Source organism: Styela clava, chromosome 15, assembly GCF_964204865.1.
Source record: "Styela clava chromosome 15, kaStyClav1.hap1.2, whole genome shotgun sequence".
In the NCBI taxonomy this organism is placed as follows: domain Eukaryota; kingdom Metazoa; phylum Chordata; class Ascidiacea; order Stolidobranchia; family Styelidae; genus Styela; species Styela clava.
Genome location: NC_135264.1, coordinates 14,912,432 through 14,940,223, shown reverse-complemented (window position 1 = coordinate 14,940,223; position 27,792 = coordinate 14,912,432). Strand labels below are relative to the sequence as shown.

The 27,792-nt window shown below is 35.3% G+C and overlaps 1 protein-coding gene and 1 long non-coding RNA gene across 2 annotated transcripts; both read right to left on the bottom strand.

Annotated features, from left to right (window-relative positions):
- Positions 1–1,729: 1,729 nt before the first annotated feature.
- Positions 1,730–6,216, bottom strand: LOC120334413 (uncharacterized). The gene is made up of 9 exons (XR_013468857.1): positions 5,906–6,216; positions 5,402–5,672; positions 5,094–5,270; positions 4,924–4,995; positions 4,264–4,584; positions 4,067–4,173; positions 3,677–3,758; positions 3,363–3,450; positions 1,730–1,799 (listed from the first exon to the last, which is right to left on the bottom strand). It is a non-coding gene; the product is annotated as an uncharacterized LOC120334413 (long non-coding RNA).
- An 8,676-nt stretch (positions 6,217–14,892) lies between these two features.
- LOC120334419 (baculoviral IAP repeat-containing protein 3-like) lies at positions 14,893–27,290 on the bottom strand. Its single transcript, XM_078120672.1, has 17 exons — positions 27,157–27,290; positions 26,655–26,778; positions 26,182–26,338; positions 25,689–25,932; positions 25,185–25,507; positions 24,885–24,980; positions 24,324–24,534; positions 23,433–23,619; positions 21,564–21,720; positions 21,183–21,426; positions 20,669–20,988; positions 20,366–20,455; positions 18,991–19,186; positions 18,668–18,814; positions 18,453–18,502; positions 17,460–17,657; positions 14,893–16,885 (listed from the first exon to the last, which is right to left on the bottom strand). The coding sequence occupies exons 1-16, from the start codon at positions 27,200–27,202 to the stop codon at positions 17,466–17,468; spliced, it is 2,784 nt and encodes a 927-aa protein (XP_077976798.1). The 5' UTR covers positions 27,203–27,290; the 3' UTR covers positions 14,893–16,885; positions 17,460–17,465.
- Positions 27,291–27,792: the final 502 nt, after the last annotated feature.

Here is a 27,792-nt window from a genome sequence, read left to right as displayed (position 1 = left end):
AAGGCTTCAGACTGGAAAATTTAACACGTAGTTACTCTTACTTAATAATAACGTACACGTATTCCAAAATTCAGCAAATTTTCAGAACAGTCAAAAGGGTCATTCTATCCAATTAAAAAGTCCAGATGCACACTAACACAAATGCAAAATGTATTTCTTTAACGTTTCGTCAGACCTTCTCAGACAAGCAGTTTACAACAATCATTTTTAAATATTGCCTCGTGTCACGATACTTATTAAACAAGGAAGCATCTCGGTATACCAGTAGTTAAAATTAGTCAGTTTGCTATTGAGGGGACGAAGTTTAAAATTCGACCTAGGAGACAAATATGTCACTGCTGGGGCGATCTGACAGGCATCGAATTCCGGGTTGGTTGAAAAATTTAGAAGTGGATTTCTTGTCTTTTATGACAACTGAAATATAAAAAAGATTTAACAAACTAACAAGGAGATATGTGAAATATATTATAAAACTGGTATAGTATTAGATTCTAATTATTTAAGATTTTAGCATTCAAATTAATTTCAATAGCAGTAACAGACTTTACACCCGACCAACTTAGACCTACGCGAAATTTTATTAATAACAGCATTGGTGAGGGATAATGTGCGTAGAATTTCGAGATAATACTAATACCAAGGACCAATTAAATGAATGGGCCAAATGAATCGCGATTCCACAAACTGGAAATTCATATTGAATAATAGTTATGAATTAAAGAGGGGCTTTCAGTCGGGATAGGCTTAGCCCCTAGGGTGGAATTAGTTTATTGAAGTAAATTGGCAAGCACGAAATTCTGAGCTCGGGGGTTAGATTATTCTAACAGGTCATGCCTGAACGATTTTCAATGATGAAGACAGAAGAGAAGGAAGTTTTAATATTGGATGGTAAAATTTAGTTATTTCGAGCAGTGGCGGGCGTATCTACGTAAAATGGCACCCATCGCACAAAGTTTCAAAATGTACCCCATTTAGCCTCGACCGACAGTTTTAATACTACAAGTTTCACTATTTCCAAATTCAAGTTGGAATAAAATCGGAATAAAAGGATGGCCCAAAGGTAGGTATATACAGTTCTTTTATTTTTTTTATTACCTTCCAAGCAGTTAGAAAACTAATGTAAATGTCACACTAGATTTATTATCTAAAAAATAAGCAATTTTTGTGGTACTTAACAAGTAACATAAAGTGAACTGCAAGTAGCTTCAAAGCATATAAAATAGTTTAATAACTGTATACCTACTTTTGGGCCACCCTGTATAATTCGCACAGTTATATGGACGACTAAAATGTTTTAATTTAGCCACTTAGTATATACATCTTTTAAATGAAAACGAACAAATTGGGGAAAATTTCAATGTACCCGATTAGGAACGTGCGCCTTAGTAGTTAGCAATTAGTATTAAGATTCCACCTGTGGGTAGAACGAAATATTTTATAATATTAACTATTCAAAACTTAAAACGCTAGGCGCAGTTGTGCAGTTAACAATCTAATGGGACACCAGCGACTAAGAAAACCAAAACAGAAGTTCTTAAATATGGAAAGGGTGGAACGTATTTTAATAAGATTGAGAACCTAATGTTGACGCAAATGGCAAAATACTTCCGCCCCCGACATGAACTGGTAACCAGACAGGAAACCGTTGTCTCTGTGTGATTAAGCCGTCTTATAGGCTCTCCTATCCACCAAGATGAATACGTAATTGTCATCTTGCCCCAACACTTACTTTAACAAACGCCTAATTCGTGAGATTCATCATTGCCTTGTTTCGCATATGCTCGTAATCGTGACATAACCTGTATAATAAAAATACGATTTGTCAACTTCCGAACCGAACTATTCCAGTATTTTTGTAGGAATACTAACTACTCTCACACATCAAACGAAGATTTTCCGGGTGGAAATATCTTAAATTTATTTGCAACAAATAGTATCGAGAGACAAAGTTATCGACATTTTATATTATCGGAATTGCGTAAATATAATTTGACACGATATATAAGATAAATTCCCCAAGATTATTCATAAAATTAAATGTAGCCCAGATAAATCAAACTTGTGATTTATTAGTAAGGATGCATGGCTGTTTGAGCATTTCAGTGGTCCCAGAAAGCTGAATCGCTGCCACGCTTGTGTCATATCACGTGGCATTCTGGGTGTGTGCAACACAAAGAAAGGCGAAAAGTTTCCAATACCTAATGTTCGAATTTCATAAAGCCAAATTCACAAACAATTCTACAAAATAAAAAAATCCCAACAAAGCATTTAAAAAAAAAATTTAAAGTCCTTTTCAGGTAGAAATATCTTGGGAATTATTTGCAAGAAATAGTGACTGGAGATTAAGCTGCGATATATTGAGTATAGTATATAAAAATCAGGGCTGTGTATTCAAAGTTGAGCAAGAGTTATTCTGAAAGTACCCGGAGCGGAAAGTCAGAAATATAGACACTTAATTATCTAATGTTTATATTGATAAGTCGAAATATTCTATAAAAATTCGGCATTGATTTTTACGAAGTTTCTTAACAGTCTTAGAGAAGGTTTGTATTCGTCAAAAATACATAATTAAATCTGTTTTTTTTTCGATATCAGTCAAAGTCGGGTCAAAATTTTTATTAAATTCGTGGTTAGAGTCAAAATTCGTTTACAACTTCTTAGCAGAGTCGATGATCCGAATCGGTATTCCATAACATTTTATCCCGATGGATCAGTAACATTAAATGTAATGACCTCGTGGACCGGTAACAGAATATCGAAATGAATAATGCTGGGATTTAATAAACTGTAACTGAGTTACATTTTGGACACTGACTATGTATTAGAAAAAAAAATGATCAAAGAACCGCTAGGAAATCAATACCACCACGCTTGTCAAACACCTACTTTGACGACCGAAGATTAAAGCAACGTTTCGTTCATTAAGCGGTTAAGTGACCTGGGAAAAACTGAGCGGAATTACATTAGTCCGCGAACTGACGGTTGAAACCAAGGATCTAAATCAGGGGTGTGCAACCTGCGGCCTAGAAGTGCCAATTTTGAATGGGGTGGGGCCCGCGAAAGAAGTTGTTTAATCTGGAACGAGCGTGTAATACCAACCCTTTCGCGTTGCAAAGCTAGTCCAATTTATGCATATAACGTTGCAATGACCCAAGCCAGCTTGCGCAAATTGAAAAACGCATGTCATAAGATCAAAACCCAAAATTTATCTACTAAGAGCCTATGTTAAATAAAGGTACCGTTCGCGGTTTCACCCAGTTACAGGCATTTGGTTTTTTTGTATTAAAGGCTGCACACCCCTGGTCTAAACATTTCTTTGACCTAGCAGTCCTGTGGTGCGAATATATCCGATAGGAACTCACCGAATCCTTCTGCAGACGTATTTTGTTAATCACTTTAATTGTTTGCATTTTCTCCGCAATTTGTAGAGCAATTTCCAGTCCTCGATACCTGAAAAACAATTTACGATTTTAGTGGTTTCAGCCAGAGCAGTGAACTAAATCTATAAATACGGCTATTTTGCATATTATTCCAATTCCAATCAACAAAGAGGCGCTTTATGTCTGTACGAATAGTATGTCACGGCTATTATCATTTCTCCGAGCCATGAATTAAAATTTATGAATCACCAGCACTTCCCTACAAGCGTAGTTTTGGGAAAATTTAGCTAACTTGCCTTGTTTGTGTTGAGACAAACGAACAGAAAAGTATTCACTGCTTCACATTTTTTCGCTTGTACTACTTTCTTTGGGCAATTTCTGGAACACAACAAAAACATCGCATTGTAACGAAAATGCACGTTGATCAATCTTTAAAATAAAACAAGCACACACCGTGTTTCAAACTAAGATAGTTTGAATAATATTAAAAAACTTTTTCTCCTATTAAATAAACTCGATCACCAATTTTACACAAACAAAAGTATCGCATTCTCAAAACTTTCAAATAAATATGATTTTTAGAACAAATTCGCAGTTGCTATAAAAAGTTTGCTTAAGACGCCTCTGAAAGATACCATGTGTGAAGCTGTGGAAAACCTCCAAAATTTTTCAAGAAAAGAAGTTACCTTGCCTCATTTTTATTAGAGACGCACGTAAAGGTCGTACATTGCTCCATGTTTTCCGCTTGCGTTGGATACTTTTCATTCTAGACTTCAAATTTTGGACGACAATTCTAAAACACATTAAACATCGCTTTATAAATAGGAGTTTGTCGAAGGGTTCTAGTACCTTGGTTTTATTCAGACTCGTCAAAATATTGCACCTTGCTTTCCTAACGCGCTTCCCGCTTGCTTTGAAAGTATTTTTGTTTCATCCTTCTTATAACAAACAAAACGTCGCATTCTCATGGCCGTCTATAAAGGAAACTCCCAAGCTAAAATTACATTCAATTTGATAAGACAATTCTTATCTATCTTGTTTCGAAAAAGAACACTTCGCGTACTTCGCAACGCCAATAAGTTTTGTTTCAGAAGGACCATCACGATTGAAAAGCAAGTTCTTATTCACTTGAACAAATATCACTGTTCCCGTTATTGCGCATTCCTTCGAAATTAACGATTGTCGGACCCCCATTCTTGAATTTCTGAAAAATAGTTCATAAGAAAATGTAATGCATCATCACAACTTTTGTGTATATTTCAAATAACGAAATCAAGTATTAAGTAATCCGCCATCAAGTCCATGCATCTAAAATGAGTAACTGGTTAACCGTTAACTAATCCAATAAACGACGTAATTACAAAAATACACAAGTACTTACAGAATATATATCATCATAAGTTTCAGTTATTTTTTTGCCGTCGTTTCCACTGTGCTATCTATTGCCCTTCGGAACAGTTTTTACATGCCATAAGAAACTGATTTTTAGACCCTTTTTGTTCTTAGGTACGTTAGTTTTATTCAGAATATCGAAATATTGCACCTTGCTTTTCTAACACGCTTCCCGCTTGCTTTGAATGATGTATTTAAGATCTTTGTTTCACCCTTCTTATGCCTGAAACAAACAAAACATCGCATTCTCGTGGTCGTCTGTATAATATACTACCTCAAAAGCTAAAATTAAAATTGAATTTGATACAGACAAACTTTTACCTATCTTTGTTCCGAGACACCTCCGGAAAAAACGATGCTCACATGCTTCGCAACGCAATACGTTTTTGTTCAAGGACTTGATTGAATGGAAAGCAAATTCTTATTCCCTTGAACAAATGCCACTCTATTTCCCATTCCTTCGAAATTAACGATTGTCGCACCCCCATTCTTGAATTTCTGGAAAATAGTTGATAAAAAAAAACGCACAATCTCAAATTTTTTGTGTACATTCAAAATAACGTAATGTTGAAGTTAAATCACAAGATTATTAAGTAATAGGTTGATTACAGCAATACCCAAGTACTTACAGAATAAGAGCGGATCTTTCGGCAATTTTTCGCCGTCGTTTCCAATGTGCCATCCATTGCCCTTCGGAACAGTTTTTGCATGCCCTAAGAAACTGATTTTTAGACCCTTTGTTTCAAGTAAACCGGCTTGAAATAGATTAAATACTTTATGATAAAAATTCAAAATACCGTGTTTTCGTTGAGACGTGACGTACTTGCTGATAAACATGCGATTTATAGTTCAATCTCTAAAGCATAAAAATTTTCATTTCTCTACTGCTCATCAATATTTCTGAAATTATTAGCATCTTTTGTACATAGTCTAACATTTTTGCGTTAGTGACGGGGCCTTTGTACAAATGATCAAATTAGTCTTACTTTTAGCGTGAACAGAAATATCATACATATTTTGCTCCATGAACGCCCCGAAAAAAATTGTATCCATTATACGTTTTCCAATTTAAACGTCAGCGATTCGTAGGCAAAATAACACTTGAAGACAAACCGCATATATATAAGACTTACCCTGGGTTCTCCAATAGTACAACAAAATCGATTTGGAGTGGAGGCGTTTATAAATCATCCATTTCACGTTGCAGGCCTCTATGAAAATGTGAACAAAACACCAGATTTATAGGTAATCAGGCAGGGATAAAAGTCTATTATCGAATGATAGCACATAAAATAAGGTAGCAATCCACAATATTGAATATCGCACACATATATAAAAACAATATTAAAAAAGGGGTACAAACACTGCAAAATTAACAGCAATATAGTAAACATGAATAAAAGTTCAAAACAATAGAAGTAAAAGATAAAATGAGTAAAAGAAAACGCAAAAGTAATATCATCTGAGACTACTTCCTGTTGATATAAACATTGCTACCGCCAGCGTTTTCGAAGTATCGCAGCGACCCTCAATAATACTTGAACTCGGATGACCAACGATGTCTGAACTTAAGCTCAATCTGTCCGTAAACGCTCTACTAACACTAAACCAACATCGTCCTCGCTGCCCCTGATTCGAATGCTCGTCGTCTCGCTTTTTTGGCCAACGTTTCAGGGTGAGAAGAAGGCAAATATAATGAAGAAACAAACAGAACAAGTCGTGGTTTTGGAATGACGATCACCGATTGGTCAACAATGCAAATCACGTGCTTCGATTACAAAACAATCTGTCCCAAACGTCATTTGTTGCCCTGTTTTGTTTTCGACGTTCATCTAATGGCGGGCTGTTTACGGTAGCTCCAAATTGCAGAAAATAGAATTTTTTTATAAAAAATAAACAAAATAGGAAAAAAATAGATGTATTCGTCATTGTAACTTTACCATGATATTTAAGCTACTTTGAAATAATTTGAGAATTGTACGTTTTAAACAGTATTCAACATTTTTTTACTTCAAAGCAACAATATGGTTTTGTACATTATTTTATCCCCCGATAAACAGGAGAGTTAATTATATGGCGAACTATGGTCTCTTGTCCGGCCACCAGTCCCCGTTGTGTATGGGGTTAGTTAGCCAGTTATTCCTTTTTAGATTCCCAGATAAAATAATTTTGAGAGCATCGATAAAATAATTTTGAGAGGATCATGGAACATTAATTCATTTCTTAAAAAATTAGTGCTTGATCGAGTTTACAATTGACGCTAAGTATGCTCCCCAGCTTTTCATTTTCGAGAGAGGGTGTTTCCAAAATTAGGGGGTGGTAAATATTTTGCTATCAGCGATAAAACTATTTGTAACTCATGATAATGTTTTCTGTATTTGACTGAACATCTGCACTGGCATATACGCGTCACTATCAGAATATTTGAATAAAAAGTGTATCCAAGTTAGGGAATTAAAAGTGTGGTTTTACACCTCAAAATTTGGTGGAGGCGTTTGAAATTTTAGAGGGGGGATCACCACCGCACTAAATTATAAAATCTTTCCAACTTGATCTGTGACAGAAATTCGACTAGCGATAACGGACATTTAGTCGCGTTCTTACAATAAAAAGTGAAATCTCTTTCCTTCTGTAATCGAGGTGAATATTTATGTTCCAAATTATCCCATTGTACTTTGAAAAGGACAAAGTAAAATAATAATAGCAGGGGTTTGCCAACGGGGGTTGTGGGCTCAGGTTGCTGGAGCACTTGAATTTAAGAGCCCCCCCCCTCCCCCCCTTGAAATTTTCTGGCTACGCCTCTGAATAATAGCTTTATGAAAAATCCACATAAAATCTAACTTTTTTAAAAAGTGAAACGATAATTTAAGCCCCGAGCTTATTACATTGTAAGGCAATATACTTGCTTAATTACCATACGTATTTTGCCTGTAATCAGAATTTCGAATTTTGGAAAAATACTTACGACGACATAATGCACTTCAAATATATATATTATGGCGTCGTTAGGAATCCATATAACGTGTATGATGTCACTGTGAAAGGATCCTCACAACCAAAGTAGCCTAGCCTAGAAGAAAACAACGGCCTAGCCCTAGCGCACCTTATCGTTCATAAGGATGAAATAGGATTTCCAAATGTATCCGGAAAAAGGAAGCTGATTGGATGACCTACGTTACGTCTTTTCATCCGTTTACCAGTTCATGTCCGGAACAGGATTATTTCAGCCAGTCGTTACGTGTTCCGGATACCCCAGGGGTCATCAACACACGGGCCGCATGCGGCCCGCCAAGCATTTTTTCGCGGCCCGCGTCGTGTTGAGATTTTTCCAGAAAAAAACTAAAATTGTATGATGTCAACTATGAGTTTTATCGTGTTATTTAACATCAAGAGTCCGGTACAACAAACAGTTAAAAGTAAAACAAAAATACTCCCCGTTATTCCACTTTACCGCGTTCATATTTTATTGTAATAATTAAATTGTAAATTCAATCATTTCATTTCGCGTTTTTATTATGATGAAATAAACAAGTTTCGGTCAGATCATGGAAGTGTGCAGTTGTGAATCATTAGTTGCAGTGTGCAGTTATGAATCGTATGTGCAGTTAACGCAAAACTAGATTTTTATAAACTTACGGATCATTACACAGGGAAAAATACCATGTTTATACTGAAACAATTCGTCACAAAAAGGTAAGGCAAATAAAATTTTCACTGATGAAACAGAGAAATTTTTCCCAGACATAAACAAACTTGAGAAGATTCGATGAAGGCAAACTTTGCCCGAGATGATTGCGAAATCGTCGCGTCCTTTCGTTGAGGGAAGCTTTATTGAAGAGTGTATATAATTTTTTACCAATGAGCGTTAACAAATCAGCCTTTCGCACACGACTAACGGACGGGAGTTTGTATGCTGTCTAAAGACCAGAAAATCAACGCAAAATAGGGCCAAGTCTTTCACCGCTACAAAACGGTGCCAAATAATCAACACAAATAAACGAATATGTTCCATGTGTCGCTTGGTGTAAGATTCAAGAGTAATTTTAACAAATATATTCCGATTTACTTTGTTAATTTTTGTATAACAAATTTGGGACCTCCTGCGCCAAGATGGCGCACAACCTGGACCCAGGTTGTGTACCAGGTTAGGGTTCAGGTTATGCGACATCTTGGTGTGCATACTTGGGGAGTACCCAATTTTGTATATATATAATTTGTTAGTTTGCGGCCGGCGTCATCAATAAATTTCAAAAGTGTCCCGCGACATACTTTGAGTTGGAGACCCCTGGGATAAACGCACCTGTTCGTGGAGGAAGCAATAACCGACCAACCCTAACCGATAGAGAACAAAAGTTTGGTGGGAAAGGGAAGTCGCGGGATTGAAAGCAAGTTACTGGCATCAAGCTTCCAATTAAGATTTAATTTATTGGGTGAATATTAGAATTTATTGGACATCCATGCAACTCACCAGAGAAATACAGAGAAAGATTCTATTACTACAATAAAGTCATTAGTCAACACTATTATACATTTGAAGCAACACAGAAAAAAAATTCGTTTCGTGGGATCAACTGAAGAATTAGTGTAATCTCTTCAGTGGAATTTATTACGTTCTTATGAGATCAGTCAAAAACAATTGTATTTATTGTGTAATCGCCCAAACGATCACAATTTTTTCCAGAACGAGATCCACATCAAACTTTAAATTTCCAGTGCAGATTGTCAGTCAACTGCATAACACATTTTTTATGGGTTACAAATAGTTATGCTAACAGCAAAATATTTACTAAATCTGGAAACACTCCCCTAATAGGTAAATCTGATCTGATGAGCATACTGCTTTCGCGTAGTATTGAATATTCGAACATATTAGAAGTATTACATTCAATATAATAGATACTTTGAGTTAGGGAAAATTTTGAAATATATATATAATTTTGCAAATTGTCGATTTTGAGACGTAAATTTGGCATCAACCAAGCAGGGCAAAGCATATGTTCATCAAATGCATGCAAATGAAATGTGAAAACAATGATCCTAATATTTGTGCCATTTCAAATATGATGAAACGAAATATATACAGAATATTGTAATTTTTGAATAAAGATGTTCCCAGTTTAGAATATATTCCATATTTGAAAATATGCTCTCAGGACGTATTCTGAATAGTTAAGTATTCAGTCTGGGCCCTACCGATGAAATACAATACTCATTTTCGGTACCACCTTCATACAAAACTTGGGTGTGATAGAGCTAGATTCAAAACTTTTCGCACATATTTGTGCTTTATTTGAATAAAACTATAAAGTCATTCACTTGAAGCAGGAACTCTAACATGGCTTTGATGAATTTTACAAGGGTAATGGGTCAGACCAGCCAGGAGAATGAAGCCCAGTTCTTTAAAACTACAGAAAGCGAAGATATCAGAGTTGTACAATAACATATTAAGAAAGAAGAATAGAATTCAATTAAAACTTTATTTAATATATTCGACACAGTGCTTTTCTTCAGTATACTGTTTCGGTGTGTACCTGAAAAATAAAATGACAAAACCTAATAATGGTGTTAATAAAGAGTAAAGCGCTATTTAAAAATCATCAATGCCGGAGTGTCAAAAAAAGTTTTATCTAACTGTCGACAGAGTCATTGAAATAAATTAATTTCAGCTTTGAATTGGCAAAAATGTTTAAGTCAAAGATTTATCTGTGACCAACATATGATTTTGACATGACTGCATGCAAGTCATCTTCTGCTCTTGTTAAAAGCGTTTAGTTAATGAGTTAACTTACCTTAATTCAACACCTGAAAATTCTTACTGTATTGCGAATCCTCTTACGACAAAAAGGGCATTTCCGATTGCCTTCTTTGATCCTCTGTGTACAATCCAAACAGCAAAGTAAATGACGACCGGGTAGCAAAACCATATCAGCAGAATTACTGAAACAGACTTTACACATTCTTTCTTCTTCTATTTTGTTCAGCTGTTCCTGTCAATGTCAATGAAATAAAAATAAATTCAGTTTCAATTCCTTCTCATCCCATGATCTTGTAATCCTTTTGCTTGTTTCTTAAAATAGGAAAATTTCCCTTTATCAGCTATACCAGTGGTTCCCAAAGTGGGGTCCAGGTACCTTATGGGGGTATGTGAATCACTTTCGAAAGGTCTGCGGAAGAAATCTTGTATATGGCTCATAGCTCGATCGATAATACAAAGGTAAAACACGATATGAGAGTTGCGCTTTGCAAAACCCAACCCAAAACAGATGAATAATCACTATGAAACAAGTGCACCCATATCTTCATCATATACTTGTGTTTGTTTTAAAGTTTCGAACTAGTTTTTTGTTGATTCAGTGCAAAACGCCGTAAATCATTAAAAAAATTGGAAGTCGAGAACCACTGAGCTGAACAAACAAAAACTTATTCAAGTATTAAGTAATCCGCCATCAAGTCCAAGCATCTAAAATGAGTAACTGGTTAACCGTTAACTAATCCAATAAACGACATAATTACAAAAACACAAAAGTACTTACAGAATATATATCAGCATAAGTTTCAGTTATTTTTTTGCCATCGTTTCCACTGTGCTATCCATTGCCCTTCGGAACAGTTTTTACATGCCATAAGAAACTGATTTTTAGACCCTTTGTTCTTAGGTACTTTAGTTTTATTCAGAATATCGAAATATTGCACTTTGCTTTTCTAACACGCTTCCCGCTTGCTTTGAATGATGTATTCAAGATCTTTGTTTCACCCTTCTTATGCCTGAAACAAACAAAACATCGCATTCTCGTGGTCGTCTGTATAATATACTACCTCAAAAGCTAAAATTAAATTAAATTTGATACAGATAAAACTTTTACGTATCTTTGTTCCGAGACACCCACGGAGGAAACGCTGCTCACATGCTTCGCAACTCAATAAGTTTATATTCGAGGACTTGATTGAATGAAAAGCAAATTCTTATTCCCTTGAACAAATGACACTCTATTTCGCATTCCTTCGAAATTAACGATTGTCGCACCCCCATTCTTGAATTTCTGGAAAATAGTTGATAAAAAAAAACGCATAATCTCAAATTTTTTGTGTACATTCAAAATAACGTGATGTTGAAGTTAAATAACAAGATTATTATTAGGTAATAGGTTGATTACAGTAATACCCAAGTACTTACAGAATAAGAGCGGATCTTTCGGCGATTTTTCGCCGTCGTTTCCACTGTGCCATCCATTGCCCTTCGGAACAGTTTTTGCATGCCCTAAGAAACTGATTTTTAGACCCTTTGTTTCAAGTAAACCGGCTTGAAATATATTAAATACTTTTATGATAAAAATTCAAAATACCGCGTTTTCGTTGAGACGTGACGTACTTGCTGATAAACATGCGATTTAAGGTTCAATCTCTAAAGCATAAAAAAAATTTCCATTTCTCTATTAGCATCTTTTGTACATAGTCACCGGCAAAAAACAACCCCGTCAACACTTCAAACAAGAAAATTAGAATTATCCATTTAAGGTTAATGTTAGGAATGCAGACCTAACCTTGACCGTAAAACGTGGCGGATGTGTTTTTCTCGGATCTAACATTTTTGCGTTAGTGACGGGGCCTTTGTACAAAAGATCAAAGTAGACTTACAGAAACATCATACATATTTCGCTCCATGAACGCCCCCGAAAAAATTGTATCCAATATACGTTTTCCAATTTGAACGTCAGCGATTTGTAGGCAAAATAACACTTAAAGACAAACCGCATATATATATATAAGACTTACCCTGGGTTCTCCAATAGTACAACAAAATCGATTTGGAGTGGAGGCGGTAATAAATCATCCATTTCACGTTGCAGGCCTCTATGAAAATGTGAACAAAACACCAGATTTATAGGTAATCAGGCAGGGATAAAAGTCTATTATCGAATGATAGCACATAAAATAAGGTAGCAATCCACAATATTGAATATCGCACACATATATAAAAACAATATTAAAAAAGGGGTACAAACACTGCAAAATTAACAGCGATATAGTAAACATGAATAAAAGTTCAAAACAATAGAAGTAAAAGATAAAATGAGTAAAAGAAAACGCAAAAGTAATATCATCTGAGACTACTTCCTGTTGATATAAACATTGCTACCGCCAGCGTTTTCGAAGTATCGCAGCGATCCTCAATAATACTTGAACTCGGATGACCAACGATGTCTAAACTTAAGCTCAATCTGTCCGTAAACGCTCTACTAACACTAAACCAACCTCGTCCTCGCTGCCCCTGATTCGAATGCTCGTCGTCTCGCTTTTTTGGCCAACGTGTCAGGGTGAGAAGAAGGCAAATATAATAAAGAAACAAACAGAAGAAGTGACGATCACCGATTGGTCAACAATACAAATCACGTGCTTCGATTACAAAACAATCTGTCCCAAACGTCATTTGTTGCCCTGTTTTGTTTTCGACGTTCATCTAATGGCGGGCTGTTTACGGTAGCTCCAAATTGTAGAAAATAGAATTTTTTTTATAAAAAATAAACAAAATAGATGTATTCGTCATTATAACTTTACCATGATATTTAAGCTACTTTGAAAATAATTTGAGAATTGTACGTTTTAAACAGTATTCAACATTTTTTTACTTCAAAGCAACAATATGGTTTTGTACATTATTTTATCCCCCGATAAACAGGAGAGTTAATTATATGGCGAACTATGGTCTCTTGTCCGGCCACCAGTCCACGTTGTGTATGGGGTTAGTTAGCCAGTTATTCCTTTTTAGATACCCAGATAAAATAATCTTGAGAGCATCGATAAAATAATTTTGAGAGGATCATGGAACATTAATTCATTTCTTACTAGTGCTTGATCGAGTTTACAATTGACGCTAAATCAGTATGCTCCCCAGCTTTTCATTTTCGAGAGAGGGTGTTTCCAAACTTAGGGGGTGGTAAATATTTTGCTGACTGACTATCTGTACTGGCATATACGCGTCAATATCTGAATAATCGAATAAAAAGTGTATCCAAGTTAGGGAATTAAAAGTGTGGTTTTACACCTCAAAATTTGGTGGAGGCGTTTGAAATTTTAGAGGGGGATCACCACCGCACTAAATTATAAAATCTTTCCAACTTGATCTGTGACAGAAATTCGACTAGCGATATCGGACATTTAGTCGCGTTTTTACAATAAAAAGTGAAATCTCTTTCCTTCTGTAATCGAGGTGAATATTTATGTTCCAAATTATCCCATTGTACTTTGAAAAGGATAAAGTAAAATAATAATAGCAGGGGGTTGCCAACGGGGGTTGTGGGCTCAGGTTGCTGGAGCACTTGAATTTAAGAGCCCCCCCCCTCCCCCCCTTGAAATTTTCTGGCTACGCCTCTGAATAATAGCTTTATGAATTAATCCACATAAAATCTAACTTTTTTAAAAAGTGAAACGATAATTTAAGCCCCGAGCTTATTACATTGTAAGGCAATATACTTGCTTAATTACCATACGTATTTTGCCTGTAATCAGAATTTCGAATTTTGGAAAAATACTTACGACATAATGCACTTTCAAATATATATATTATGGCGTCGTTAGGAATCCATATAATCGTGTATGATGTCACTGTGAAAGGATCCTCACAACCAAAGTAGCCTAGCCTAGAAGAAAACAACGGTCTAGCCCCAGCGCACCTTATCGTTCATAAGGATGAAATAGGATTTCCAAATGTATCCGGAAAAAGGAAGCTGATTGGATGACCTACGTTACGTCTTTTCATCCGTTTACCAGTTCATGTCCAGAACAGGATTATTTCAGCCAGTCGTTACGTGTTCCGGATACCCCAGGGGTCATCAACACGCGGGCCGCATGCGGCCCGCCAAGCATTTTTTTGCGGCCCGCGTCGTGTTGAGATTTTTTCAGAAAAAAACTAAAATTGTATGATGTCAACTATGAGTTTTATCGTGTTATTTAACATCAAGAGTCCGGTACAACAAACAGTTAAAAGTAAAACAAAAATACTCCCCGTTATTCCACTTTACCGCGTTCATATTTTATTGTAATAATTAAGTTGTAAATTCAATCATTTCATTTCGCGTTTTTATTATGATGAAATAAACAAGTTTCGGTCAGATCATGGAAGTGTGCAGTTGTGAATCATTAGTTGCAGTGTGCAGTCATGAATCGTATGTGCAGTTAACGCAAAACTAGATTTTTATAAACTTACGGATCATTACACAGGGAAAAATATCATGTTTATACTGAAACAATTCGTCACAAAAAGGTAAGGCAAATAAAATTTTCACTGATGAAACAGAGAAATTTTTCCCAGACATAAACAAACTTGTGAAGATTCGATGAAAGCAAGCTTTGCCCGAGATGATTGCGAAATCGTCGCGTCCTTTCGTTGAGGGAAGCTTTATTAAAGAGTGTCTATAATTTTTTACCAATGAGCGTTAACAAATCAGCCTTTCGCACACGACTAACGGACGAGAGTTTGTAAGCTGTCTAAAGACCAGCAAATCAACGCAAAATAGGGCCAAGTCTCTCACTGCTACAAAACGGTGCCAAATAATCAACACAAGTAAACGAATATGTTTCATGTGTCGCTTGGTGTAAGATTCAAGGGTAATTTCAACAAATATATTCCGATTTACTTTGTTAATTTTTGTATAACAATTTTGGGACCTCCTGAAGTATTGGTGCACAACCTGGACTCAGGTTGTGTACCAGGTTAGGGTTCAGGTTATGCGACATCTTGGTGCGCATACTTCAGGAGTACCCAATTTTGTATATCTATAATTTGTTAGTTTGCGGCCCGCGTCGTCAATAAATTTCAAAAAGTGTCCCGCGACATACTTCGAGTTAGAGACCCCTGGGATACACGCACCTGTTGGTGGAGGAAGCAATAACCGACCAACTTAACCGATACGAGAACAAAAGTTTTGCTGGGAAAGGGCAGTCGCGGGATTGAAAGTGAGTTACTGGCATCAAGCTTCTAATTAAGATTTAAAATATTGGGTGAATATTAGAATTTATTGGACATCCATGCAACTCACCAGAGAAATACAGAGAAAGATTCTATTACTACAATAAAGTCATTAGTCAACACTATGATACATTTAAAGCAACACAGAAAAAAAAAATTCGTTTCGCGAGATCAACTGAAGACTTAGTGTAATCTTTTCAGTGGAATTTATTACGTTCTTAGGAGATCAGTCAAAAACAATTGTATTTATTGTGTAATAGCCCAAACGATCAAAATTTTTTCCAGAACGAGATCCACATCAAACTTTAAATTTCCAGTGCAGATTGTCAGTCAACTGCATAACACATTTTTTATGGGTTACAAATAGTTATGCTAACAGCAAAATATTTACTAAATCTGGAAACACTCCCCTAATAGGTAAATCTGATCTGATGAGCATACTGCTTTTGCGTAGTATTGAATATTTAAACATATTAGAAGTATTATATTCAATATAATAAATACTTTTGAGTTAGGGAAAATTTTGAAATATATAATTTTGCAAATTGTCGATTTTGAGACGTAAATTTGGCATCAACCAAGCAGGGCAAAGCATATGTTCATCAAATGCATGCAAATGAAATGTGAAAACAATGATCCTAATATTTGTGCCATTTAAAATATGATGTAAGGAAAAATATACAGAATATTGTAATTTTTGAATAAAGATGTTCCCAGTGCAGAATATATTCCATATTTGAAAATATGCGCTTTCAGGGCGTATTCTGAATAGTTAAGTATTCAGTTTGGGCCCTACCGATGAAATACAATACTCACTTTCGGTCGCACCTTGATACAAAACTCTGGTGTGATAGAGCGAGATTCAAAATATTCGCATATATTTTTGCTTTATTTGAATAAAACTATAAAGAACTCTAACGTGGCTTTGATGAATTTTACAAGGGTGATGGGTCAGACCAGCCAGGAGAATGAAGCCCAGTTTTTTAAAACTACAGGAAGCGAAGATATTAGAGTTGTACAATAACATAAGAAAGGGAAGAACTATGAGAAATAATAAGCACAAAAAAAAAAAAATAGAAATCAATTAAAACTTTATTTACAATATGCGACACAGTGCTTTTCTCCAGTATACTGTTTCGGTGTGTATCTGAAAAATAAAGTGACAAAATCCAATAATGGTGATAATAAAGAGTAAAGCGCTATTTAAAAATCATCAATGCCGGAGTGTCGAAAAAAGTTTTATCTAACTGTCGACCGAGTCATTGAAATAAATTGATTTCAGCTTTGAATTGGCAAAAATGTTAAAGTCAAAGATTTATCTGTGACCAACATATGATTTTGACAAACTGCATGCAAGTCCTTTTCTGCTCTTGTTAAAAGCGTTTAGTTAATGAGTTTTTAAAGTTTGTTAACAAATTTATTTTTACTTTAAGAGACTCAATTTCAAAACTGGTTTAGAATTCACTGAGAGTTTGTAAATACATTCCACAAGCTGAAATCATGCCAAACATAGACATTAAAGCTACTCAACTTATTGAACTTAATATGATAATTACTGTATTATTTAAAGAGGCTGGATAATCAATGAGAAAGCTGGATAAGTTATTTCGATATATCATTCAGTAATCAGACTAGGGCATGTACAAACATTTTAGTTAAAGTAAGTGATATACACGGGCAGTACTGGAAGTATCCATAACATAAATAAATTCTCAACTTACCTTAATTCAAATCCTGAAAATTCTTACTGTATTGCCAATCCTCCTACGACAATAAGGGCATTTCTGATTGCCTTGTTTGATCCTTTGTGTACAATCTAAACAGCAAAGTAAATGACGACAGGGTAGCAAAACCATATCAGCAGGATTACTGAAACAGACTTTACACATTCTTTCTTCTTCTATTTTGTTCCGCAGTTCCTGTCAATGTCAATAAAATAAAAATAAATTCAGTTTCAATTCCTTCTCATTCCATGATCTTGTAATCCTTTTGCTTGTTTCTTAAAATAGGTAAATTTCCCTTTATCAGCTATACCAGTGGTTCCCAAAGTGGGGTCCAGGTACCTTATGGGGGTATGTGAATCACTTTCGAAAGGTCTGCGGGAGAAATCTGGTATATGGCTCATAGCTCGATCGATAATACAAAGGTAAAAAACGATATGAGTGTTGCGCTTTGCAAAATCCAACCCAAAACAGATGAATAATCACTATGAAACAAGTGCACCCATATCTTCATCATATACTTGTGTTTGTTTTAAAGTTTCGAACTAGTTTTTTGCTGATTCAGTGCAAAACGCCGTAAATCATTAAAAAAATTGGAAGTTGAGAACCACTGAGCTGAACAAACAAAAACTTGAATAAAGACAAGAGAAAAAACACGAACATTCAATGTCTAAGAGATCAAGTTTCAATAAATATTAATGCAAATTGCAATTCAAAATCGCAAATTTACTCAAAGAAATTGAATATTTCACAGGCTTACCAATTCCACCGAATTAGTTGGGAAATACTGATACTATTGGCAAATGATGACATCTCTACATAGTAAGCATGATATTTTGGTGAATTTGTATATGACTAGATTTCATACAGAAATACATAAAAAGGCATGCGGAAACAGTTGAAAAACCTAAACATTGAACATTATCATACTTTATAAACTTTGTTCATGAGTATAGAAAAGAATTATATATTATGAAAGTCAGGAATACTCACTTGAAGTGATGAATTTTCATCGCTGTTCTGCCCTGATTCAACTTGATGAGCTAATAGAAGAAAAACACAGTTTTAAAAAAGCAGCATATGTATCAGAGACTTGTTTTCTATGGCTGTCATTGTTTATTAACAATTACAAACCACCATCGATTATAAGCTAGTTCTTCAGTATTTGAAAAAAAATAACAAAATAAAAAAATAAAATAAAAAAATACCATCAGGGGTAGAAGGACCAGCTTCCTCACTTCCATAAATGTCTTCATCTATTAGTTCTTCATCGTCATCACACCAAGAAATTTGATATCTTCCTGATCCTGGGAAGGGCCCCCAAGGCAACACTGAGGCCCCTATTGAACTGTAGACTAGAACAATAAAATATTTTTTGAATCATGAGTCTACCATACTAGATAATTATTACTTTTTAACTTTGAATGGGAACTAAACCAGGGCTCTTGACCTTTATTCTTTCATTAACCCCAAATTTATAACAATAAATTTTTCATACACTGAAGTAAGCAATGTTTAGGCCCAATCATACCTGAACTATGAGATGGAAAAGCCATAGAAGTTGCTCCACCAACGTTTCTCACAGCAGCCCACAACTGTCTCTCCTCTTCTTGGATTTCTTCTTCTTTCTTCATGACATCATCAAGTAAGCTCGATAGAGAATCATAAATATCATCAGGATTTGCAATGTTCCCACTCTCGATTTTATCTTCAAGGAGAGCCTCAACCTGTATTTGAATAAGCATTCAATCTACATAGGCCTTTAAAAATTTCCTCTGAACAAGGAACAAGTAAAGTATTCCATAATCAGCATAACAATAAAATGATTGGTAAAAATAAATAAATAGAAACTGATTATGAAATCAGGAGAGCAAACAAAACCTTAGATAAGGTTTGAAACACACAGAATGTATATAAGATGGAAGGTTTTGCCAAGAAGAAGCGGTACATGTTCACTCACCTAAAATAATGAAAATATTTCCCACACGCTCACACGCACCCACACACACAACCATACAGAAGTTATAAAGTAAGAAGAACATGATAAATTACATCATGGTAGTTAAAAAATAAAAAATAAATAAAGACTTGTACACCTTGGGTGACATGGTTATCCCAGCATTCCAGCCCAGGATCTAAAGAGTCTCTAGAACCCTGGTTTTCCACCAGTGGGTCATGGCCCACTGCCAGGCCAAGGAAACAATTCGAAGTGGGACACAAACCCATAGAAAATTGCTAGTTTTACGGTATTGGTGTCACGTGTGACTATAATTAATTTTGTTTATAGTCGCAATGAATGATGATTTTGTTTTCTGCTACTGGTTGATAATTTATATTCTAATTATTAAATGGAAAGTGTCTATCTTTCCAAATAAAATTTTTTGTTTTTTTGTAATTTACCCTTGCGTGATAAAGTTAATAGGTCACAGAATATTCCGTGTAACGAAAATGGTCACGAAAAAAAAGGTTGAGAACTACTGCCGTCCAGACAAACTGCATTACCTGCCGAATTGCAATGAAAACCTGAGTTCTACAACATCAACACAAATAAGCACAGCTTGATTACCCTGCGTGGGTCCGCAAGTGCAAATCTTGTAGGAATAATTATGTATAAGAGGATTGCTTGACTCCTCAACGCCGTAGGATGAATAACGTAACTGCTGGTTGAATACTATTTCTGCCACTATCAAGTTCATGCATCTGAAACGAATAACTGGTTAACTAATCCCATACCTGACATCGCCATAGAATTAGATTGTCTTATGAGCTTTCCTCTCCCATGGATATATATGTAATACCTATCCTGATAAGTCTAATACAATAACCACGGGGCAATCATGACCTTCAAATATATTTATTACACAATTGAGATATACACAGAAAAAAATATACAATCTTCTACTTACAATTTCGAAACCCATCAGTAAAATACTTTTCACAAGATCTGAGTTCTCCATGATATTTTGTAATCTTTCTTTGCGTTTTCTCATTTCAGCCTGAAAAAAAAACAAATAAATAACATATTGTATTCACATACTATAAACATACCAATAGTTGCAGAATGCCTGCACATAAGCTGGAAACTTACAGTGCATCATTCATGACACTGTAATCCATAGCTGATTTTTTTAGCATATTGCAATATGGAAATAATGAATTTATACGCTCAATTGCTAAATAGTATGGTATATATTTATTCATCTCAGTACCTGTGGATCAATGATCTTTGGTGTTGGTTCAGGTTGTTGGACTCTCATACCACTAGGTGGAATATCAACATTTCGACTTGCTTCTCCGGACCCAGCGGCATTGCCGGCGTCAACAGTCGCTCCATCTTGTTTGGTGATGATTGGTCGTGCAAGATGTGGACTGACAGACAGCTGTTGATGCACAAAATGTTGTCCTTTTACTTGCAATAAGAACTGACACGTAGGAAAATATTTTGCATGCTCAATCCACGGATTATCATCGTATTCCCAATTCTGGAGACCACCGTTACAATACCAACATTTGACCCGGTCACGTTCTCCTGTGAAAAATATTTCAAATGTTTTGGAGTGCATTTTACAAGTCAAATTCAGATGGTTATAGTGCCTTGTTGAGAGCAGATGGTGTGATAGCTAAATTCATATATATTAACTCAACTACATCATCAAGTCACATATAAACATGGTACTCCAAAAATGAAAATTGATTTTCTCATGCTACTACAGTAAAAATTACCCAGGAGGAAAAATCCAGCTTGTGATATTTCTGCAGGAGTTGCAGCTGTTCTTCCCATCGGCCATCGGCGATCAAATGTATCTTGTCTTGCAACCTCATTTCTCATATGTGGATTGGATGGAAATCTACATGGATAATCTCTCGCACGATCTGCAGGTGAGTCGGGAAACTCATTCACTGGGTAATTACGTTGTTCGGTTCCGCGAACCATTTTGCAATTGGGAATATGAGATCGATGTTTCGCCTGTAGAAAAACTATTGTTTATAAGTGTTGCAGAGACTGTTGATTCAATTAAAAATCGTTACTCTTGATTGATAAAAAAATCAAATTAGATTCCTTGAAATATTCACAATACGAAATTCTAGTATGCTCAGACTCACCAATGCATCATCTTCAAAACTCCAATTCCTCAAAACTCCTCCACAAGAGAAGCATTGAGTTCTGTCCATGTCACCAAGATAGAAGAATCCTGTTCTTGCTAGAGCAGCTGCTGAGACGTTCGGGCGACCAACAGGCCATTGAGCAAACGATGCAAGTCTGATAAAATAAATACATTTGTACTGGAAATGAAAGCATAAAGCAATACACATAATCAGCATTGTAAAAAAATGGTGGGATTTAAAAATGTTAGCCTCTCCGTCTTGACCATTGAACATTTTTTGAATGAAAAGTATCAGAATATCTCATAAAAAATCCATAGATTCTGGGAATATTTTTGAAACACAATGAAAAAAAAAGAAAGAATAAAGTAGATGAATGAATGAAATTATTTTCGGACTTTCTCTAAGAAATTGAAATCAGAGCTAAACTAATGTATAATCAGAGCTGTGGATCTGGGTAAAAATCAAGATGGCTCTAGCTTCGGCTCCATAGCCATTATCCATGGCGTAGCCCAATTAGGGTTCAGGGTCGAAATCGTAAATAACGCATGCTTTCTTATTTTCCTGATTGTTTTCGTAAGCGTGGCGTGTTATTTGAGCTGGAAACACCTTTATGTCAAGTGTTATGTCATATTCCTTTTTTTGTTCTTGCACGTAACTTCTGAATCCACTGAGAGGTATTATATAATCATCAGCATTGAGATGTTGAATATAAATGAAGGAGTGAATTGCAAGCCAAATTTTCCACATTGAAAAGCGCTATTATAAAATACAATAATGAAACGAAAAACACTATGAGCTCTGTTTTAGGAGACCCGCAAGAGATTAAAAACTATAAAATTTTATAATTTGGTGAGCCTACGATACATATTATTTACGGGTTGGCTTTGGAAATCATACCATCACTGAAATAAATCTAAATGCAATTAATCGTGCTCGCGATATACCCCATTATTTATTCTAAACATTATAATGGAAACTGATGAAACTCTCCACAGAACTCATATGATATATGATGAACTTGTTCACATATACTCAATATGCGGTCTGAGATAATTATGTGATATTCTGAAAATAATACGAGTGACCGCATTGCGATGATAAGAAAAACAAATGAATCAAAACAATATAATCGTGCACTTTACCACACATTTTTAAGCCAACAGATTGCCATGTTATGTTGAAGTCGTAAAGCTTTTCTTTTGTCATGAAATGACGCAAATGTGAGATATGTAAAAGAGAATAAAGGACATTTTAAATGGATTGGATATTTTAAATAACAGAAAAATAACCGTATGTTGAATGAAAATCCTGGATATGCCCTTGGTCATTAGGGCTTTTGTGCTTGACCACATTCATGAAAAATTGTGGCTTAGCGAAAATGAGAATCAAAATTGTGATATAAGCTACTGCTTCAAATTTTGATGCTAGATTTAAACATATAATGTACTAACATCTAACACTAAAATTTTGGTAGCTCCAGCTTTTTCAAAATGTCCCCAGCCCTGTGTACAATACAATACAAATATCATTCCTTATCGATCTTGATTGGTAAGTATGTTGATAGGTATTTGTCTGTTTGTTTGTTTGTCTGTCTGTCTGTTAGATACACGCGATATCTCACGAAAGCGATGTTGAATCTACTCCAAAATTGCAAGTGCATTCATCATATCTCGGACCAGAAGCCTATTGATCTTGGGTGAATTATGTCCTATTATTAGCGACTTATTCATTAATTAGTGATGGGACACGCAGTGTCGCTATTGAGTCGAAGCAATTTTTTTTTTTTGTAAAGTAAAATATTGAACATGCGAAGATCGATAAGTCGGCGGTCTCCGATCGCTATCGAGTTAAAATCTTGTATCTCACCTGTCAAGTTCTCTGTTCAAATGTAAATTAGTTAAAAATCTTCTGTGATCAGATGAAATAACATTTGCCATTTTCCATCTTCTTGGTGCTGGTGCTTGAGCTGCAAGTCCACCAACATTTCCAGTATTTTGTCCTAAACCGGTTTGTATTCCTATTGTATTATTAGGTCCAATTTCAAACGTGCCCACTGAAAATAAGATTTTTTCAATGATTAAACATCATCTGTAGTTTGAAAATCCTAAAATTGTGAAATTTCATTTTTTTGCAAATTCAAAAAGTTGTGGTCAAAATTGTGAACAAAAGCAATTTTCATTTTTTTCATTCAATTTGGCTTAAGATAACGTTTTAGATTTGCGGCTAATGTATGTATGGAGCAATGGAGTTTTGAAAAGAGTTCAACTTTATCGACAACTCCGAGAATTTTTATTAGGTCCGTGGCCCACCTGAAAATGTTCCTGTGGCCCAGCAGTGGGCCATGGCCCACTGGTTGAGAACCAGTTAACTAGGCGGTCAATTGCAACCTTGGTAACATACTGAATTGAATCGGCAGGCTATCAGTATAAAACAAAAAAGTGCAAATTTTCGAATTGCAAATTCACTCCCAAGGAGATTAGCAATCCGACAAGAAACCATGACTCACTATATGAGCGAACCATCTTCCCACCTCTTCCTCTTGGTATAAACATTAAACCCCATTGAATTGCTAAATGACTTTTTCTTACACTTTAGTGAGTTGGTTAATTAGTTAGGCAATATACTGAGTAATGAGGTATAATTAAATTGCTTTATACAGCATATATTTTTGATCATTTGCACTGAAACTATCAATATTAACTCTTAAATGATTGTTATACAACACTGTTGAAATAAATATTATTGAGACTGCATTACCTGAACTGTTGGATGGAAAAACCATAGAAGTTGCCCCATCAACATTTCTCACTGCAGGTATCTGGGCAGCAGCCTGCATCTGGCTCTCCTCTTCTTTGATTTCTGCTTCTTTCTTCATGACATCATCAAGTAAGCTTGATATAGAATCATAAATATCATCAGAATTTGCAACGTTTCCACTCTCGATTTTATCTTCAAGAAGAGTTGCGACCTGTAATTTGAGAGTGAAATTGCCTTTTGCTTTAAACAAGGCTTGTGACAAAAAATCTAAGCTTGTTCTGGTTTAGGTAAATCTTAGCTAGTTCACTGCTAAAGAATAAATATACGGAACTCCCGTAGTGTGTGTACCAGGTTAGGGTTAGGCCATAATTTTTTTCCAATTTTCCTTATTTTACTTCTATTACGAGTTTGGGGACTGTCCGTGTTAGCCAAGTGAAAATCCCCCCATCCATAGATTATAGTCCTTTTACACAACTTGATGTAAACTAGGCGAACAAAATTAGTTGCCTCTATATTGGTACACACACTTCTGGAGCGCCAAATATGCAAACATATACTTACGAATTTTTCATCGAAACCCATCAGTAAAATATTTTTCACAAGATCTGAGTTCTCCATGATATTTTTCACTCTTTCTTTACGTTTTATCATTTCAGCCTGAAAATAAAACAAATAAATAAAATATTGTATTCACATACTATAAACATACCAATAGTTGCAGAATGCCTGCACATAAATCCATAGCTGATTATTTTAGCGTATTGCAATATGGAAATAATGAATTTATACGCGCAATTGCTGAATAGCATGGAAAAGAACAAAAAAAAATATTTTCGACAATTTTTCTATCCATCTCTGTACCTGTGGATCAATTATCTCTGGTGTTGGTTCAGGTTGTCTGTCTGCCGGACCACTATGTGGAATATCAACATTTCCTTGACTCGATCCTCCTGCACCTCCAGCAGTGCCAGGGTCAATGGTCGCTCCATCTTGTTTTGTAATGATCGGCCGTGGCAAATGTGGACTGACAGACAGATGTTGATGCACAAAATGTTGTCCTTTTACTTTCAATAAAAACTGACAGGTTGGAAACCATCTTGCATGTTCGGCCCAAGGATCGTCCTCATATTCCCAATTTTGAAGGCCGCCGTGACAATACCAACATTTGACACGGTCAAGTACTCCTGTAAGGAATATTTCAAAAGTTTTGGAGTGCATTTTACAAGTTAAATTCAGATGGTTATAGCACCTTGTTGAGAGCAGATTGTGTGATATCTTAGTTTGTATATTATATTAACCCAACTCCATCATAACGTCACAAATTTCTATGGCACTCCAAACATGAGAATCATTTATAGAAAATACCCAGAAAGAAAAATCCAGCTTGTGATATTTCTGCAGGAGTTGCAGCTGTTCTTCCCACTGGCCATCGACGATCAAAAGTATCTTGTCTGGCAACCTCTTTTCTCATGTGAGGATTAAATGGAAATCTACACGGATAATCTCTTTCACGATCTGCAGGTGGGTCAGGAAACTCATTCACCGGGTAATTACGTTGTTCGGTATCGAAAACCATTTTGCAATTAGGGAAATGTGAAAGATGTACTGCCTGTATGAAGAATATTGTAGTTGGTAAGACTTCAGTCAGTGACTCTTGAGTTAATATGAGGAAAAAAAGTTTGACCTTGGTTAGCAAAACGTTTCATAAATTTATTAATTAGTTTTTTTGTGTGCAGCAAGACTGTTAATTCTATAAAAAATCTCCACTCTTGCTCGATAAAAACATCAAATTAGATATTAAAATATAAAATAAGTTTTAAAATATCACAACACAAACGTCTAGTATGCTCAGACTCACCATTGCATTATCTTCAAGTGCCCAATTCCTCAAAACTCCCCCGCAAGAGAAACACTGAGTTCTGTCCATGTCACCAAGATAGAAGAATCCTGTTCTTGCTAGAGCTGCCGGTGACACACTCGAGCAACCAACAGGCCATCGAGCAAATGATGCAAGTCTGATAAAATGAATGTATTTGTTCCAGGAATTTAAATATAAAACTGAAACCTAAAATAAAGCATCAGGATCGTCAAAAAACAAGGTTTAAGCATTATTCAAAAATGTTAGCTCTTCTGTACCTAAATCTAAAGATTTTAGGTGTAGATTGTGGAAATATTTTTGAAACAAAATTTAAAAACCATCGAGAATGAAGTTAAAAAGAGTTGAAAAAGTTGAATAAATGAACGACATTATATTTTGTGTCTAAGAAATTGAAATTAAAGCTAAACTAATGTAAAATACAGTACAAATATCATTGAAACCTCAAATCTCACCTGTCAAGTTCTCTGTTCAAATGTAAATTAGTCAAAAATCTTCTGTGATCAGATGAAATAACATTAGCCATTTTCCATCTTTTTGATTGGGATGCATTTTCGACATTCCCATCATTTTGACGTCCTGGATCAGTTTGATCATTTATTTAGGATTAACTAACATCAAAAATTCAGCGGCCATGACAATTTTTTTGACTAGATATCGGTCAACTTGTTATTGGGAGCTCTGGAGAAAAGCAATTCGACTTTTCCTGTGTTTAACATGGGAATAAATAGCGCAATTTCATTTCAATATTTTAGAAATATGACCCTGGTATCAGTGAAATTAATCCATATTCGAGATTGCACTACTGTTTTTTCTTTCAATATTACTATTATTGTAAATAATAATTTTGTGGCGCTTTAAATAAATGAACTAATGAATGAGAATTAAACATTAAATATAATTTATTAGATATGGAAATTCTATAGCCTAATGAAATTACGTGAAAACATAACATACCTCTCGAGTTGAAAGTTTCAGTGTCCTCTAGTGGAGCCAATTCCATGCTTTGCAATACTGTTCAATCAAACACTCCCAAAGTCGACTTATAATTAGCTGTCCTACAACTGATTTGGTCTAATACTAAAAGCCCTGTAAGTATAAATGTAGGTTTAATAGTCTCAAAAGCTACCAAATTGTGTGAATGGTTCCTAATCTGGGGGTAATTAACATTAAAAGAGAAAATTTGACAATTTTCAATAAATAAATCAGGCATTTAAGGTCTCAACAGTTCCTATGTATTCACCGACCTTTTTGCTGGTCTGGCTTGATTGGGTTATTTTTTTTGTCCAATTAAGCTTAATGAATTTATGGTTATCTTCGGTAGTTCACAACTTGTATTAAAACAACAGGCATTGGCTTTCACTCTTAATTCTGAAGTCTGAAAATGCAAGCCGCAATATTGATGCATTCTCCAGCAATGTAACACTAGCTAGCTTCATGTTCACATAATGATATCTATTCCAATTTGGGAATAATTCACTTTCAAACACATAACAATGCTCGATTATATCTATGAAGAATGTCAGCGTTTTTGAAGGTTTGCTCGACATTTTGTCTTGACAAATAATAGATATTTTGTTCGAAAATATTGAA